Here is an 18,068-nt window from a genome sequence, read left to right as displayed (position 1 = left end):
AATAATCACATCCCTTGATCTGCTGGCAGTACTCTTGCTGATGCAGTCCAGCACATGTCTGCCTTTGTTGCTGCTGGAGTTCACTGCTGGCTCATGTTCAGCTTGCTATGCACCAGCACCCTCTGAGCCTATTCCACAGAGTTGTTTCCCACACGGTCTCTCCACAACCTTTACTCTTCCATGGGTTTATTCCAGGTGCAGGACTTTATCTTTGTTAAACCCTTTGCATTTTTTATTGTCCCATCTATGCATGGTGACTCTTCCTTCTGGCCCATCTACTTCCTCCAGTTCAGTCTCATTCACAACTTTTGTGTGGGTGCAATTCCATCCAGATAGTTTTGAAGATACTGAATAGTACCAGACCTAGTGCTAGTCCCTGAGGAACTCCACTCATGACCAACTACCTTTTTGTCTTTGAGCCATTACCCTACTTGGAGAAAGACAGTTTAGCTAGTTCTCCACCCATCTCGTGGTCCATCTGTCAAGTCCATATCTTACCAGCTTTTCAGCAAAGATGTTGTGGAACAACGGTCAAAGATGCAGAAATCAAGGTAGCTGACATCCACAGCTCTCCCTTCATCCACTTAACCAGTCGTTTTAGCATAAAAATAATCAGGCTACTCTTGGTAATTAAATAATCATTATTGGCTTTTTCTAGTTATCTTTTTCTATATGTGAGCAGACATAGGTATTTGCTACAAAGCAAGACTAGATGAGCCTAGATGGATGATCAGCACTGACTACTTTGTTACATGTTGAAGTATGGTGAGTTAGGTTAGTCTGATGGTAGATACATATGCTCAAAGGGTTTGAATCTTTTCAATTCCTCTGTTCAGTGAAACAGAATTGGCTTTTCACATATATAGGCAGATGAAAAGAGTAAATTTTCTTTCAATACACTGTCTTGAAAATGAAACATCTGTATTTTATGGGTTTTTTTATATTTTATGTATTTATGTATGCTTGTAGTATGACTACATAGTAAGTTAAGGTAGTATATGGAGGTCTGTGTTATTCTAGTGTCATGTAACCAGCAGTTATAGAAAAGCTCTGTCATCATTTCTGAAAATGTCATCTCAGTAAGAGTCATCTATCATAAACTGGGTGTATTAGTCACTAAAAGATGTTTCAAAGACATACTTTGGAGAGGGAGCATCAACTGTGGGGGAAATTTAAATTCCTCTGGTAGGATTGCGTTTACAGAGCTATAGCTAGTGTTGTCGTTTGTTGTCATTTAGCAGATGCCTGATGAAGAGAAATCTGTTAGCAGGGAAGATGACAAAGAAATACCCTGCAGTCCAATTCCAATGACAGCGGAGAGAAGGCGCAGTCTGTGGTATGCAAGCCACTATACAACTGATGAGAGAAAAGTAAGGCTGGAGTGGGAAGGGTCTCTGCATTACACAGTTACTTTGAAATTAAGGGAAGCACCATTATATAAGTTGCAAGTAAGATCTTCCCGTGTGATTATATAAATCAGATACAATATCAAAGCTGTGTGGCAGACTAGGAATATACTTTGTAAAAGTGAATGAACTAAAACCAGGAGCCAGTGTAAGGAAGTAAATGAAAGCATGCTCTATGTTTTTGGCTTCCCCATTTAAGAAGTTTAGGGCTGGGCTTTTGGCATGGGGCCACTTTCTCTCTGCAAAACAGCTAGAAAGTCTGTCAGAGAGATAAACCTGATGTAAAGATCTGATCTGCTTTGTAACTACTAATTAGCACTGTCATTGGTAAGTGGGGACTGCCAGCTGCATACTGGTGTCCTTGTTGGAGATATAAAGCAAAGCAGTTAAGGCAGTTGTGTAAAATCTCCTGGAAAGGTCCAGCTTTCTACCATCTGTCTGCACCAGCTGCAGTGCAAAATTTCATTTGTTGAGCTACTGTCAAATTTAGGATATATGAACATTCTGTTGAGCCACATATACTCAAGACCCAAGAACTCTACCATAATAATAGTAATGGTAAATGAGCTAGCAATTGGATGAAGTATCACATTTTATATTTGTATCTACATTTTATTGGAACTGTTTTTATAACTGTAGTAATTCTAATGATTGTTTAAAAACTTAGTTTTTAAGCATTGGATCATTAGAAAGACATTAGAAAGCAGTTAATCAGTATAATGTCATACTGATTAATTCTTTGACCTAGTATCCAAAATTTCAATGCAACATTCTCAGTTTTGGTTTAAAATTCACAGGAACATACAATAAAATTGTGTTAATGCTGTGGCACAATCAATACCATTGTATGATAATGTACAGTTCTGCTGGCTTTTTAAGAATTCTTTCTGAATTTCTTGGTGCAAATCTGCAGAAGTCAGCATATATGCATGCATGTATTCAAAAAGTTAGACTTATTAATGCTTGAGCTGTGCTTCTTTAATAATTTGTCCTTGCATTGCTTTTTGCAGCTTCTGTCAATGACCCAAGATGAATACAAGCCATCGGATGTTAGTATACTACTAGTCTTTGTAATTTTGCAATTCTTCTTGATGTGTGTAAATACAGATTACACTGATACATACAGAAAAAACCTTAGGTGACATTTATAAAACTTCTATACTTTTTGTTAGTCTGCCATTTACCCTATATCCTTAATTATCCTAAATATAATTGTCCTTTGCTCTCTTAATAATTTCACTGAGAAACCACTGATTGATCACTTGAAATTAAACTGCTTGTAGTAGTAGCAACTGGCAAACGATCTTTGCTATTTCATTGGGTTTAAATAAGATATGAAAAATATGCTTTCTAATGCAAGCTGTTTTTAAACTTGATTTAGTTTCTTTGCTGTATTTCTTTATTTCATTCATGTTGGAATGCTGAGGCCTTTAAAGCATGACTGACAACACATATGAGTTCAGATTACAGAAAATCCAAGTCTTTGAACAGAGATCAAATGATCCATATATCTTGACTGCTATAGACTCTAGCAAACTCTGAAAGCAGAAATGTCCTCTCTGTTCAGCATACACAGAAGAATGGAGATGCAGATGAATTTTGGGAGCATCCATAACCAAATCTAAACATGCTCCCCAGTCTGTGGTTGGTGTAGGTTCTGTATATAACTAACATAAGCCCAATACTATTCTGAAACAGTCCACACATGCGTGTGCATAGTTTTTAAAGGCAAAATACACTCCTATTTCACAGCCTGAGCAGAAATCAAGTCTTTGACGTGTATTACCGTCCCTAACACATTGCACATGAATTTCTGCCAGTATCAGAGATATTAATGACTGTGGTTGCTGGAGCCCTTATTCAAACAAGCACAAGGGCTGAAATTGAAGTAAAAAAATAAAACAATGAAAGACTGTTGAATTAGTACTACCAAGTGACGTAAATGTGGCATCAATAACAACAATTACCACAAGTGGTTTATTAACAGCAACAAATATAGATCTCTCCAGGAATAATTCAAATTTGAAAGCAATTTATAACCATTATTTTCATGACTACTGGAAATAATTGGATGTGAACTAAAGTCTTAAAATCTCAATGTATTTGTTTGCCTAAGAAGGAGAATGAATTTTTGGTTAATTCTATTGGTATGGCATAAAAAGCTAACCACAATTAATTTTGGAAGCTGTTATGCGCTTTTGCATGCCATATGACTGTAACATACCAATTTCTTTGGGAGTAACTGCAGTAACTTGCTAACCTCTTTTAACATTGGCACTCCAACAGTAGCAAAGCACGGAAGTAGGAGTCATATTCTTCTAAGAGCCACCTTAAATGCAGTGCCTCTCTTCGATGTTCTGACAGGTGCTGCTGGTAACAGTGAACGGGAACCCTACTGACTATCACACCATCCACCCTGCACTGCCATTAGAAAATGGTCCGGCCAAAGCAGACATGTACTCAACACCACAGTACAAATGGGAGCCTTCAGATGACATGTCAGGTAGTGAATTGCCTAGGAATTGTCCTTAGTTCCATATTGTTTTCTTATTCTGTATCTCCACTCACTGCCTTTAGCATTTATTTTCATTTTGGTAAGCTCTTTGACCTCTTAAAGTTTAATAATTGCTGTCGCTTACAATGATGGCTGATCATATGGCAATTTTGTAAACTGGACTTTAGGCATATACTATGCAAAATACTTTGCCTACCAACACCCCAAGTGATTCAAAGTAGCCATCAGAGTGATTACAAGCAAAATAATTCCAGGAGAGGATGCATATACTAACTTTAGACCAGCATGGATTGCAAATAACAATTTCTTTTTCTACTTAGAAAAGGAAGAAGAGGTGGAGGAGGAAGAAGAAGAAGAAGTTACGCAGGAGGAAAAAGAAAATGTTAAATTACACGCCCTGGTCTCTGTGTTCCAATTTATCATGAAACAAAGTTACATTTGTGCTCTGATAGCTATGATGGTAAGTACTGGCAACAAAAAGAATAATGCTATTCCTTTTACAAATGTGTCTTCTCAGTGCCTTTCTGAAAGTAATCTCATTGTTGGTTATCAGTAAATCATTGCAACCGGGTTAGAAAATATCACTGTGGTGTCTGCATCATTTTGGGCCCATTTTAAGTTATTAATGCATAATTCCCAGGCCTGTTATAGACCTATAAATAGGGCAACACGTGGTATTCTGGTTAAAATATCACATATCCAGGACTGGGAGGCCCAGTCTTTGTTGTCTGTCTGAATGTCAGAAAACCACGGGTGCTCAGTTTTCTGTTGATTCTCAACCTTCTGCACAATCAGGTTTGTCATGTGTTTGTACCACTCAGAAATTTTCCTACAAAATTGAAGTATTTCATGCTGTTATAGAAAATTTTAAAAATATAGTTCCTATTTCAGGTTGATGTATGCATCCAATTACTCTCTGAGAAGAAAAGATCTGTAAAGCCTGGTTTCTTGTACTGACACAAAAAGTTCTCAAGAAAAATACAACTTCGTGCCAAGCCAGATTTTCTTCTTTTTTTGCTTATGGCCCTTCTTTCTTTTTCATGTTGCTGCTTGCTTCTAGACCTCCTTGATGCAAATACTTTAAGCTTCATTATACCAAGTTTTCTGCATAATGGTTAGATCTCTCTCTATATTCCCAATGCAAGCTTTGCTTTTACTGTTTTGGAAAAGTTTCAACTATGATGAAATTAACCATAAAGCTTCTTGGCCCAATTTTGCATTAAAAATGGTAAAACAAATCAGCTTGACTGCCTCTTGTTTGCATAAAGTTTCAAACTTTATTTGCTGTCTTTTAGCAAAAAAGTTTCTCCTTTAAATAAGGCAGGCTCCCTGTGCAAAATATGGATCTGGATTGATGCATTCTGAGACATTAGCAAGTAGTTCTCATACTGACAGAGTGACTTCTTTCCTAGTATTTTAAACTCATATACTTAGATTATAGAATGGTTTGTATTGAAAGGTATCTTAAAAATCACCTAGTTCTAACCCACTGCCTTGGGCAATGACACCTTCTACTAGACCAGGTCTGCATTTTCTTTTTAATTAATATGAAAGGAGAAGATATATTTGAAGAGCTTTCTTTTAGTTTAATATTGAGACACTGCTAGCTGTTTTCTTCATTATATATTCCTCTATGACCCAAATTAAATTATGAATTTGTTTATAGTGTGCTCTGATGCAAATCCATGATGCTATAGCTGAAGACAGCTCATTGTAAGCTATTTTCTTATATGAGGACAGAGAAGTAGCATTTTGATGTTTTTCACATACCCTTAAAAGACATCATTTCCTAGGGACCTGAGCTAGAAATATTCTTAATGTTTAACAATTTTTTTTATTTAAATCGAAAAGGAATATAAAATTCTTTATTGACAGTTATTCCACAGTTATATCAGCATGTATACATCTGAATTTAATCATAAATCAATAACACAATGTAGATTAAAAACACTTGAAACCCAAATCCTTTCCTCAAGTTTTCAGTAACTGAATTCTGGAAGCTATAGAACACATTTTTTAGTTGTACATATTTCAGGTAATCTACCATGGTTACTGTAGACTAAATGTTCTTCAGGTTAGGTGGGTGCACACCATAGCTTTCCATTTTAAACTGATTCCCCAAAAGCTAGAACAGCATGGAGTTACTGCAGTTTTGTAAATCTGTCGAAGGCCTTGGATGTAGTACCTATTGGTTACGTTTTGCTATTCCTGCTCTGAATTCTTTGCTGCTGTTTCACAAGAATATAGTTTGTGCCCAAACATTAATGCGGGTGAGAGTCTGATAACAATGAAAATATGCGCTGAGTAGAGAAGTGTAAATTAAGTGTAATTGCCAATGTGCGTCTGTGCTGTTCCTGAGTGCATCCGTGGACATTTTTTTCCTCTCTTTCCTCCTTCCACAAGGCATGGAGTATCACGTATCACAGCTGGTTGACTTTTGTGTTACTCATCTGGTCTTGCACGTTGTGGATGATTCGGGACCGAAGGAAATACGCCATGATCAGTTCACCATTCATGGTTTTTTATGGAAATTTATTGCTAATATTACAGTATATATGGAGTATTGAGCTCAAGAATGATGAGCTTCCTCAAGTATCTGGTTTTTTAAAAAGAAAGGAACCTGGGGAGCTGGCATCAAAGGTAAGTGTTACAAACAGCTGCGATTTATTTATGAAATCACAGAATACATTGTGATAAAAAGTGTGGATCTCTCGGCATTTCTTTAAGAGTGAATCCACAGTTTTCAGTATAAGCACTTCCCATAGCAGTTCTGAAATAAAGAGTAAGTCATTAAAAAAATAGCGTTCAGAAAACTGCTTCTTGCTTCTTAACCTAATACGAGAGAAAATGTTTCAGACATCTTTTAGATTTTCATGATAATTCTGCGCAGATTACTTAGTGGATGGAAATCCCTCACTTATTTGGTTTTATAAACTGAATTCAAAGCTAGATATGATTTGATTTTCTAGATTAATACCCTTGGGATGTCAGACCTGTCTCTGACTACGACGGCAGCTGGAACTGTGGTGTCATTACGATTACCAATACTGCTCACTCCTTAATGTTTTCTCACAAGCAGCAGCACGTAGCTGTGACTGAGCTTTAATTCTTTATCCTTACACCCGAATCAGCATGAATTGAAATCCGTTTCAGGTCAGAACCAAGAGAGTTTTCTGGCCTCAGGGCATGGTAGATTTTTTCTTTGATGTCTTGAAAGCACTACAAAATGCATTTTGTTTGGCAAGTTTGCTTCTGGGGAAGGGACTGAGCACAGATAGGAGGTTGTTTCCTAGAGCACCCTAAAGGGACATCTCAGAGAGTACATCTAGTTGGCACAGCTCCCCTTGCACTAAGCAAATCAATTCCCTTGTGACTCCTAACTACAATTTAAGGTGATTTTGCAAATAATCTTCCTTCTTGGCAGTACCATTTGAATAAACATTTCTGGCTCTTTAATGCATTTGAAAGGTAGTGAGTGCTATATTATTTCTCTTGTAAAGATGGGGATAGTTTAGTAAGAGGGCTAAAGAGAAGTTCTACAGTTTTTCTCAATGACTTTGTAAATCTCTATGGAGTTTTAACTGTCTTAATATGTCAACTCCTTTGACATTGTTTCTTATTAGCTATATCATCAAATACCTTGTCTGAAAACAGATGGTGTCAAGAAGGAAAACTATTGTGTATGTATGATGATTTGGCCACTTCCTTAAAGCTAATAGATATCTAGTGGGCTTTTTTTTAGGCTGAATATAATGCACTCCATAACTTTCACGGAATCACAGAATACCTGAGGCCAAAAGAGACTTCTGGAGGTCATCTGGTCCAACTCCCCTACTTAAGCAGTGCCATCTAGACCTGATTGCCCAGGGCCACGCTCGGATGGCTTTTGAATATCCCCAAGAACGGAGACTCCACAAAATCCCTGGGCAACTTGTGACAGTGCTTAGTCTCCCTCACAGGAAAAAAAGGGTTTGCTCCTGTTCAGAGGGAACATGTTTCAGTTTGTGCCCATTGCCTCTGGTCCCATCACTAGGAACCACTGAAAAGTCTGACTCCAACCTCTTTCCACCTCCATATAGAAATTGGATGAGATTCCCCTTGAGCTTTGTCTTCTTCAGGGTGATCAGTACCACCTCTTTCAACCTTTCCTCATAGGAGACATGCTTCTGTCCCTTCATCTTCATGGTATATTCAACTGGATTCTCTCCAGTACAGCCTTGCCTCTGTTTTACTGGGAAGCCAGAAAAGAACACAGAACTCGAATTGTGGCCTCACCAGTGCTGAGTAGAGAAGAAGGATCACCTTCCTTGACCTGCTGGCAACACTCCTCATGGATTCCAGGATACCATTACCCTTCTTCGCCGTAAGGGCACATTGCTGGCTCATGTTCAACTTGTTATCCACCAGGATCCCCAGCCTTTTTCTGCCAAACTACTCCACAGCAGGTTGAACACCAACATGTAATGATCCATGTGCTAGTTCTTCCTCCCCAGGTGCAGGACTTTGGACTTCCCCTTGTTGAATGCCATGATGTTCCTGTTGGCCCCTTTCTGCAGCCTGTTGAGGTCCCTCTGGATGGCAGCACAACCTTCTGGTGTATCAGCCACTCCTCCTAGTTTTGTGTAGTCGGCAAACTTTATGAGAGTACTCTCTGCCCCATTATCTGGTTCATAAGCAAAGATGTTGAACAAGACTGGATTGACCTCTGGGGTACATTGCTAATCACTGACCTCCAACTAGACTTTATGCCACTAATCACCACCCTCTGAGCTGAACTGTTCAATCAGTTTTCAGTCCACCTCACTGTCTGCTCATCCAGCCCATACTTCATCAGCTTCTCTATGAGGATCTTATGAGAGAGAGTTTCAAAAGCTTGTCTGAAGTCTAAGTAGACAGTATCCACTGTTCTCCTCTCATTTATCAAGTCATTTTATTATAGAAGTTTATGAGGTTGGTCAAGCATGACTTCCCCATGGTGGATCCACTCCGACTATTTCTGATGATTTTCTAGTCCTTCATGTGCCTGAAAATGTTTTCCAGGATTAGCTGCTCCATCACCTTAGAAACACAGAATGGTTTGGGTCAGCAGGGACCTTTAAAGATCATTTAATCCAACATAGGCAGGGCCATTTTTCACTAGATCAGGTTGCTCAAAACCACATCCTGCCTGACCTCAGAGACTTCCAATGATGGAGCGTCCACAACTTCTCTAGGAAGGCTTTTCCATCTCACTGCTGTCACCTTCCCAGGGATTGAGGTGAGGTTGTCCAGGCTGTATCCTCCATCTTCCCCTTCCTGAAGATGAGAGTGACACTTGCTTTCCTTCAACACTTCCGCCAGTCACCACATTTGCTCAAAGATTATTGAGAGTAACCTCTACAGCGATACCAGTCAGCTCCCTCAGCACTCGTGGATACATCCCTTCAGGACCCATGGACTTATGTATGCTCACTTTATTTAAATATTCCCTGATTTGATCCTCTTTCACCAAGCATTCATCTTCCTTTCTTCAGACTTCTCCATGGTCTCCAGCACCTCAGATTCCTTAATGCCAGTCTTCCTAGCAAAGACTTGAGGCAAAGAAAGCATTTGGTACCTCTGCTTTTTCCACGCCCTGTGTCACCAGAACCCTTGCCCCATTCAGCAATGGGCCCAGATTTTCCCTAACCTTCCTTTTTCTGCTGGAGTATTTACAGAAGCTCCTCTTGTAGCTCTTGACATCCTTTGCCAGACTCAATTTCCGGCCTTGGCTTTTCTAACCATGTCTTTGCATGCTCGGACAGTCTCTCTGCATTCCTCCTGGGTTACCTAGTTCATCATCCATCCCCAGACAGAGTTTAAGCATTCCAGCTATGTTGTCATGCAAATCCCAACTCCGCCTCTGCATCTTTCTGGCCTGTGCTTCCTAAAGAGCCTGTAACTTTCTGTTGCAGCTATTCAAGCCATCACACCCTGTTTCTGTCATCCCAACAAGATCACAGCCCTGCACGGAGGTCTCTAATTCCCTGTGTTTGTTTCCCATGCTGCATGCATTAGTGTACAGGCACTTCAGAGAGGCACCTGGCATGCTGTTTTCCGAGAAAGGAACTGGAAGGTTTGACCATAACAGTGTCTCGAAGTAATAGCCTTGCTTATATACAAATACTTGAGGTGACCCTGCATAAGCCCTGTTTTGTTGATTATGTATTTCCTTTTGTTCACATCACCCTAGGCACTTTTTGCTAGCCTCATCCGGTCAGTCCCTCTCAAGGGATCTAGTAACTCTGTACCCCCCTGTAATTCCTAGTTTAAAGTCCTTTGAATAAGGATTGAATTTAAATGAAGATTGGATACTCTGTTCTGTAGAGTGAAGAATAGAAAGAAGTGTACTATAATTCTTTCTGCAAACTGTGTGCTTTTTTTCCTGATCTGAAAATGAGAAAAAATGTGTTTGTAAAAGGTGACTAAAAGCATTTCTTTGGTCTGCAACCCTTCAAGACTTTTCTTAGAACCAGCTCTGGCTTTGGAAATGCCAAGTAGAACCGGGAGTAAATGTGGCTTGAAGACAGAGCTTGTTCTTCACTGAAGAACTAATCTATCTTTTACAATATCAAAGGTTTGTGTTGCAAAAGCCAGAGCTCCAGGAGGTATCTGGAGAAGCTGTGACAAGTCACACAGGCTGATAATCTGCTACTGTGGCTCAGCATTAGCTGCAGTGTCAATAAAAATAGCTGTTACTGTCCTGGGAGCTCTCCTTTCCCCCTGTGAGAACTTGCATGTTAGAAGAAAAACAGGAGAGTTCTTCACATTAGCCTTGTCATTCTATTGTGTGCAAAGTACTCGGCTTTTACGTGCTTCCTATTTGATATTTTTATTCTTCTAGCTAAGTAGTGAAATAAGTCTCCTTCTGCAGCAGGGAAATTAATGGAAACTTTGTAGAAAGCAAACGTAAAATCAAGTGTGTGATAGGTATCATGCTGTTCTTTGAATATTTTCATCTCTTGGTATTGCAAGCTGTTGAATTTAGCTTTTTGCAAAACACATAAATGCACTCTTCATTAAAGAGATTTTTGTATTTCTAAGTTATCCTGCTGTTACTGAATTATCAACTCTTGAAGCTCTTAAGAGAATTAAGAGCTATTTTAAATCTTGTAACTGCTGCAAATGCAAGATGTATTAAGTTGGCTGGGTCTTCTGTAACTGAAAGACATAAAAAAGTTTGATTTTTAAATTAATTGTGCTTAAGCACATGAAGTACCAAACCTCCTAAATAAAAATATTTATGATATACAAAATCATAGTAATGACAATACACTCTTGCATGTGTTTTTTCCCTGAAAAAAGGTAAAAATGAACAAGAAACAACAAATGGGAATTATACCAATCAATGCATAATGAGAAGATCCTTAAACTTATAAGACGGTCATTAAAAGCTGAATAGAATGAGGTAGAATAGAAACAGATAGGTAAATAGCTCTAATAAATGGAAAAGTGCAAAAGAAACAAAGTTGTTTGTAATGCAGGATGTTTCCTGAATTGTTTAACTTGCACAAAGATGCACTTTGACACCAGTGCCATCATTGCCATTTTCTGATAGAGAGAGGAAACAAAGGCATGCAAAATGTATGAAAACCTATGCTGGTGTTAGTAGGACATAGGATGTACAATTAGTCTGTTGGTTTTGTTTTGATTTTTGTTTGCAGATTCTTTTCACAATTACTTTCTGGCTACTGCTTAGGCAACACCTCACTGAACAGAAAGCACTTCGGCTAAAAGAAGCTACTTTATCTGAGGTCAAAGTTGGAAGTGAAGAAAATGAAGAAAAAGGTAAAGCCAGCTCTAATTAAGTCCTTCAGTTGTGATGGAAGTTCCAGTTACTGCATTTCTCTGATATTGAAAGCAATTAGCAAGATACCTGTTATTAGCTAAGAAAGATAGTACAAAATCTACGTGCAGCTATCTCTCTATGTGCAGCTGTTTAAAAATAAAACACTTCTGAATTTTAGAAATTCAGATAAAATGAGAATTTTCTTTACTTTTAGGTAATTAAAATGACTCATCTGAGAAAGATCATGGAACTTTCAAACGATCAGTTTACTGCTGTGTCCCAAACTCGAACCACGAGATTAATTGCCCTAGGAGTTTAACCACAGGAGAAGAGTTTACATAGAAAAAGTCAGTTGTTAAATTCCTTGGAAGTTGTGTTGGTACATAAACACTTATACAGATATAGAAGTTAAACTACAAATTTCAATGGGAAAAGTAAACATACATTTTTTTCAGTGCAAGCAGTGGTGCAAGCATACCTGAGAGCAAAGTTTACTTCTATAGGTTCAGCTCAGTGGCCTGTTCCTTTTTTTTTCCTCCTGGACACATATTCACCCAACCCTTCCTTGCCCTCTTCTGTATCTCTGGAAGCTGATCTGAACAAGTTCAATGCACTGAAATGGTAGAAAGTGAGCACTGGAAGCAGTGGTGTAGTTTCCTCTTTAATTACAATACTTGTCTCAGTAAAACATCTGATCAAAGCTGGACACTGCAAGGATTTGCAAGGCAAGATCCTGAGAAGAGGGATGGTGAGTGGGACAAAAGGAGTGGGCAAGCCTTCTGATGGTGAAGTTTCAATATTGTTCTCAATGGGGAAAAAAGCATTACAGCTACATGCTATGCTTTTGGCAAATCCTGTTTTCTAGATACTTGCTAATGTACTTGCTGCTGGGGGGACAATTACCCTGCCCTTCACAAACCTCACAATAAATGGGGAATCTTGACCTCTTCATAGGGCAAAAGCATCTTTTGTTTTCTGCAATGGCCCAAGTACAGAAGAAGGAGCTGGATAAGTGGTAATTTCTTTGAAAAATAGCAGTGTTAGTGCAGCATTTGTATGTTTTTAAGCTTGCTTGGGTTTACATTAGTGTTTTCTCTTGCTTGTGGCTTTTGGAGGTAAAGGCCATATTCTCTGAAGGATAAAACTCAAGATGAGAGTGTAAACTCGAGATGTGTGGTTTCTGGTGGTGCTGGTGGTTTCTTTGTTTTCCAGTTTAAAAGGCTGGTTACTTGAGAGTATAACCATTGCCATGGAAAATGTTTTGGCTATTATCCATTATATAACCCTTAGGCTCTAATTTTCTGCTACAGCTGCTGGCGTTTTCAGATGAAGTGAAGACGGGTGTCTGGTAAGGACGTACAGCTACGTGCCATATGGCTCCAGGAGCTGGTTGAAGCTCATATGAAGTTAAAACCCTTTTCCTTGCTCCGAAGGCATGTTTGATTCAGAATTACAGTCTCTTGTGAATAATTAAGTTTCTGTCTTTTGTGCAGAGATTTTACTTTCCACGCATTTAAATTCTTACTAAAAGTCCCAGAACAGACAGAGGCCAAATATGACTCTGTATTTGCAGAAGAGGAGTTGCAAGAGGGAGAAGTGTCGGAAGAACAGGAGGAGGAGAAGGAAGAGGAAGAGGAGGAAGAAGAGGAGGATGATGAACAGGATATTATGAAAGTCTTGGGGAAGCTGGTGATGGCTATGTTAATCAAGTACTGGATTTACGTCTGTGGGGGCATGTTCTTCTTTGTCAGCTTTGAGGGTACAATTGTCATGTACAAAATCATCTATATGGTACTGTTCCTCTTCTGTGTGGCCCTCTATCAGGTAAGTGAGAACTGTGTTAACTAAATTTTATCCTTGAATACAATCGTTCGTACCTTTAAGTTGGTAATAAAGTAGCTCCAAATAGAATTCATAAACAGTGTGTTTGTTCTTTAGTTAGATACAACAGAACAAAATCATTAGAAGAAGCTAAGACTAATTCTCTTTTAGTTTTTGACCATAGTGACAGGCAAAGTGCACATAAAATAGATACAATGCACACCTCTGCTCTGGCATGCCACTTCATCGTGAGCTTTGGAACCTTTGTGGAAAATTCTGGGGCTGTGCAGATCCTACGTAGCCATCAGTTTTTGTGACAGTAGGTTCACAGAGTTTCCACAGCCCAATGAGTGTGGAGTCCCTCTCCTCCTGGACTTTCATCACCTAATTTTGATGAAACTGAGTGACTTAAGCTACCTTTGACCTTTATGTCTGTGGCTCGTGCCCCAACAGATATTTTTACACAAAAGTCTTTCCTTGAGTGCATGTGCATCAGGAGAAAAAAGATCTATGGCATAGATCTCCAAGATCTATGGCTGCCACTGGGTAAGCATTGTTTACTTCAGGCCATCTAAGAAAAATAGTGTTCTTCATCTTTGTTTGACAATACAACATTGTCAACATTTCTGTCAGTGTCTTTGCCTTCAGCTCGTATCAGCATCTCTAGTGTGTGATTTTCAGGTGCACTATGAATGGTGGAGAAAGATTTTAAAGTACTTTTGGATGTCAGTGGTTGTTTACACGATGTTGGTACTTATCTTCATCTACACATACCAGTTTGAGTCATTCCCTGGGTTGTGGAAGAACATGACAGGCCTGGATGAAGAAAAGTAAGTGGGTTTGAATAATTTTTTTCTTTGGATCTCTGAGTTCACTGTGATGGAAAGGTCTGACAGTAGTCTTCCTTCCAACGGGGGAAAAACATCATGAGACCATTCTCAGGCATAGGTGACTTCAAGCACTCTGATTGAAGCCGTAGATTTATTGATGTAACAGTAGAGATGAGCAAGATCAAAAGGGGAGCTCAAAGAGTCTTATCTTCTCCCATCGGCTGCTAAGACCTTGGGATTGCTTCTGTTCCCAATACAGTGCCAATGCCTCTTTCTACAGCTTTGACCATAGGAGCAAGATCCAGGCAAAGATTAAGGGTGCATTTGCAGGATGTTTGGAACTGATGAAGGTGGGCCTCCTCTTCTGCTAATAAGGAGGGATGAATTTCTTCATCCTTATGATATGTTGGGCATTTCTCAAGAGGAGCTTGCATGAGAAAGTATACGCAATATGAGTGCAGGACTTTCAATCAGAGAAAACTCACCTGGTTCATGAGATCTGTGACAGGGTTGGTTCCATTGTAAAACTTGCTGGTTTAGAAGAATTTTACAAACCAAAACCATGTAACAAGTACCAGCCCCTTATTTTCTACTGCAAATGATTTGTAGTAATGTCTCATGACAAGAAGAATTTTTTGGTGTGAAAAGGTGTCTTAGTGGCTTACTTTTTTTTTTTTTTCCAGGCTAGAGGACCTTGGCTTAAAACAGTTTTCTGTGGGTGATCTATTCACACGCATCTTTATCCCCACCTCCTTCCTACTGGTGTGTATCTTACACCTTCACTATTTCCACGATCAGTTTCTCCAGCTCACTGATTTAAAAGCTGTAACCAGCAAACAGGACAACACTATTTACAGGTAAAGAAACAAAGTAAATGGAGCTATTGATAATCTGTATGAAAATGTTGTTTATGACTGTCTTGTAATGCTCACTTTTCAGTAGATGTTATTTGCCTTTGCTATGACTACCTGGCTTAAAAAGAAGGCACTCAGTATCCAGCATTCTGCTACAAACAAAGAATCTGTCTTCCCCAGTTTTCCCCTACACACTGAATTTTTCATTTTGGGGTACATTTTCAAAGGTACTAATGATATTTATCTCATTAGCTTTGACCTTTAATGGGAGTTAGGTGCTTAATTATTGTGTGTGCCTTTTTGTAAGTCCTGTCAGTGATAAGAAATATAGGTTTTAATTTGGGTCACTTCAGTTTTCCAATGTCCATTTTGAGGGCCAAATGAAGACTGGGAGATCCTTGTCAAATAACATATTTGCGTTGAACAGTGAGACCTTTTTGTAAAATTGAACTTCAGAAATGGAAAAATTCCAAACTTGTGGTTACTCTTCACAGTACTAACCCTTGGCTATGCTAGCTCTGAGACACTCAGTGGTTTCGCCTAAAAGTTCATTAGTATTTTTGTCATGAATCTGGGACCTCCCTTTTCCAGTCTTCTATTCTTCCTTAATTTCCTTCATAAAACTGTATCTGGCCTAGGATCCTGCTCCAGGAGTACAAGAGAGAGAAATGGTTTTGTAGTACATAGTGTTATAGTGTTATGTTACGCAATGACAATTACAGTCATTCCTTGAAGAAAGCAATTCATTTAGACACTGCTTTTAGAATATTTACCTGTCCAATGATAAGTATATCTCAGCTGCACTTCTACGAGTGGCGACTAGCTGCATGTCACATACACCACAGAGTGTTGTGGAATAGCGACAGTTTATCTTAACAGAGAATTATGTTCTACATTTTTCAAGATTTACTAAAGCATTTCAGATATTTTTCATGCATTCAATTTGATACAAAGCTGCTTCACAGTGTATGGCACAAATTTGTTTGTGCCGTGGGAATAAGCTCTACTTCTATAGAATGCTTCCAGTTTCCGTATTAAATAATTGCTAAAACTAGAACAAATCAAACTTGACAAAATTTTCCAATAAATTTGTGGGGTTTTTTCAGCTTACCGTTTTAAATGGCTGTTTGCATAATATCTCTTGCTTTGCTTTTCTTGAATTACTAAATGTGATGGTTTATTTGAGCGCCCTTTTGTAATGGCCTGTGAGCAAACTCTCCTTGCTGATGTCAGACTTCTTGTGCAGCAGAAGATACATGTTAACATCTCTGAATTGGCCAAGCCCTGAAACCAGAGCCCAAACACGCACCTGAGCTGAAATGGGGTTTTTCCTGGGCTGAGGCACTGGGGGGAAATGCTTTACAGTTTGTAGTAACTGCCCAAGCTCTCCTGTAGCTCTAACAGTTTGCACTTGTGCTGAGTAACATAGAAACAGTTTCCACCTCCCTTCTAGTGTGATCCAATAGGCACAAAATTGGAAAAAAAAAATCAAAACTAAGCACTTGTAGGATTTTGATGGGTTCATAGTACAGTATACTTTTCCTGTCTTGAAAATCTTTCTATTATACATGAAAGATACCAAAATATTATACAGCTTTCCAAATGTTGGCTTGAAGAGGATACTGTGACTAAAGTCACATCATTCGCAAAGGATGGAACCACTGATAGCAAAGACACAAAATGTTTTAGAGGTGTTGAGAGTAAAAATTTTTGCAAGGAGTAAGTAGCCTTGAGATACCATCCTGAAAGTAAACTGCTTTTATGCTGCATCTTTTGCGACAAAAAATTTTAGATAAAGAAACTGATTTGAGTAAGAAGACAGAACTCAATCGTTTTAATAGTGAACTTCTTAAAAGAATCCCAGCAGGTGAGAGCTGCTCATGAAAGTAGTAAAGAAAGCAGGTGCAGTTCCTCCACCTGCCTCCGAATTGCCATGTGTGATTATGAGTCCTATTAAAATTGCTGGGAATGTTCATTTGTGAAAATATTGCTTCACATGAGTAAAGTTTGCAGAGTGAGTTCCAGAGTAAGGCACTACCTGCTGCAAATAGATGACACTGGCAGAGTGAGGCACTTCTCACTATTTATAAAGGTGTTAGAACTGAATGTCTCAGTTTTACATCTGCAAGAAAAAGAAAAATCCTGATTAGGACTTTCCAACCATATTTCCTGCTGTACCATGAATCATGATATGGCAGAGATAAAGTCCGTGAGTTGTATATTTTCTGTGATACGATGCTCTGCCATAATTACCTTTAAATAATTTCTTAAAAAAAAAAGCAAAAATGTATTTTAAAAAATGTGGACATTCTAAGGCTTACTTGAAGTAAAGCAGTAAAAGCTGTTCTCACATTTTGGGGACTGTGAATTACCTGTAGTTCTGACTGAAGTTGCATACCATCTACATGTTTTAGAGTTGCATTTATAAGCTTCCTAGACTTTTTGCTGCATGGGGTATATTAAGCTTTCAGATTGTGTTTTGTTATGGCAATGTGTCACAACACACTGGTAGACAAGAAAGTGCATTCATTCCAATTTAACAGGTTTTTTTTCTCTCTCTAATTCATTTCCCATTTTCATCTTGTTCTTTCATCTCCCACCTCATAGCCATGCCAAAGTCAATGGCCGTGTATATCTAATAATTAATAGGTGGGTACTTCAATTCTTCCTTTCCTTTAAAACAGATATACCTTAAGTTTTTTGTTACTTTTTAATTGCCTTAAAACAAAGTGTATTCTTGCTGTGCAGTACTGGGAAGTAAGCAGGGAGATAACGTTGTTCAGGTATTGTAATTTCCTAAAGCTGGTGAAGCAGTGGATACATCTCTCCTGCATA

General features: G+C 38.7%; 1 protein-coding gene across 3 annotated transcripts in view; it reads left to right on the top strand.

Moving 5' to 3' along the window:
• PIEZO2 (piezo type mechanosensitive ion channel component 2) overlaps window positions 1–18,068 on the top strand; it is a 295,169-nt gene that overhangs the window by 198,373 nt on the left and 78,728 nt on the right. The window contains exons 9-18 of one of the 3 annotated variants that reach the window (XM_039385318.1): window positions 1,242–1,370; window positions 2,417–2,455; window positions 3,771–3,909; window positions 4,242–4,381; window positions 6,325–6,561; window positions 11,604–11,727; window positions 13,302–13,552; window positions 14,231–14,379; window positions 15,063–15,236; window positions 17,841–17,882. In XM_039385318.1, coding sequence (XP_039241252.1) covers window positions 1,242–1,370; window positions 2,417–2,455; window positions 3,771–3,909; window positions 4,242–4,381; window positions 6,325–6,561; window positions 11,604–11,727; window positions 13,302–13,552; window positions 14,231–14,379; window positions 15,063–15,236; window positions 17,841–17,882 — 1,424 coding nt within the window. Of the gene's footprint in view, window positions 1–1,238; window positions 1,371–2,416; window positions 2,456–3,770; window positions 3,910–4,241; window positions 4,382–6,324; window positions 6,562–11,603; window positions 11,728–13,301; window positions 13,553–14,230; window positions 14,380–15,062; window positions 15,237–17,840; window positions 17,883–18,068 lie in introns of all 3 variants that reach the window. The other 2 variants (XM_039385319.1, XM_027744595.2) reach the window with 2 other exon arrangements.

This window comes from Pipra filicauda, unplaced genomic scaffold, assembly GCF_003945595.2.
Source record: "Pipra filicauda isolate LSUMZ 115617 unplaced genomic scaffold, ASM394559v2 scaffold402_size659489_pilon, whole genome shotgun sequence".
Lineage (NCBI taxonomy): Eukaryota > Metazoa > Chordata > Aves > Passeriformes > Pipridae > Pipra > Pipra filicauda.
The sequence above is the reverse complement of the archived record's forward strand: the minus strand, read 5'-3'. Positions and strand labels throughout refer to the sequence as shown.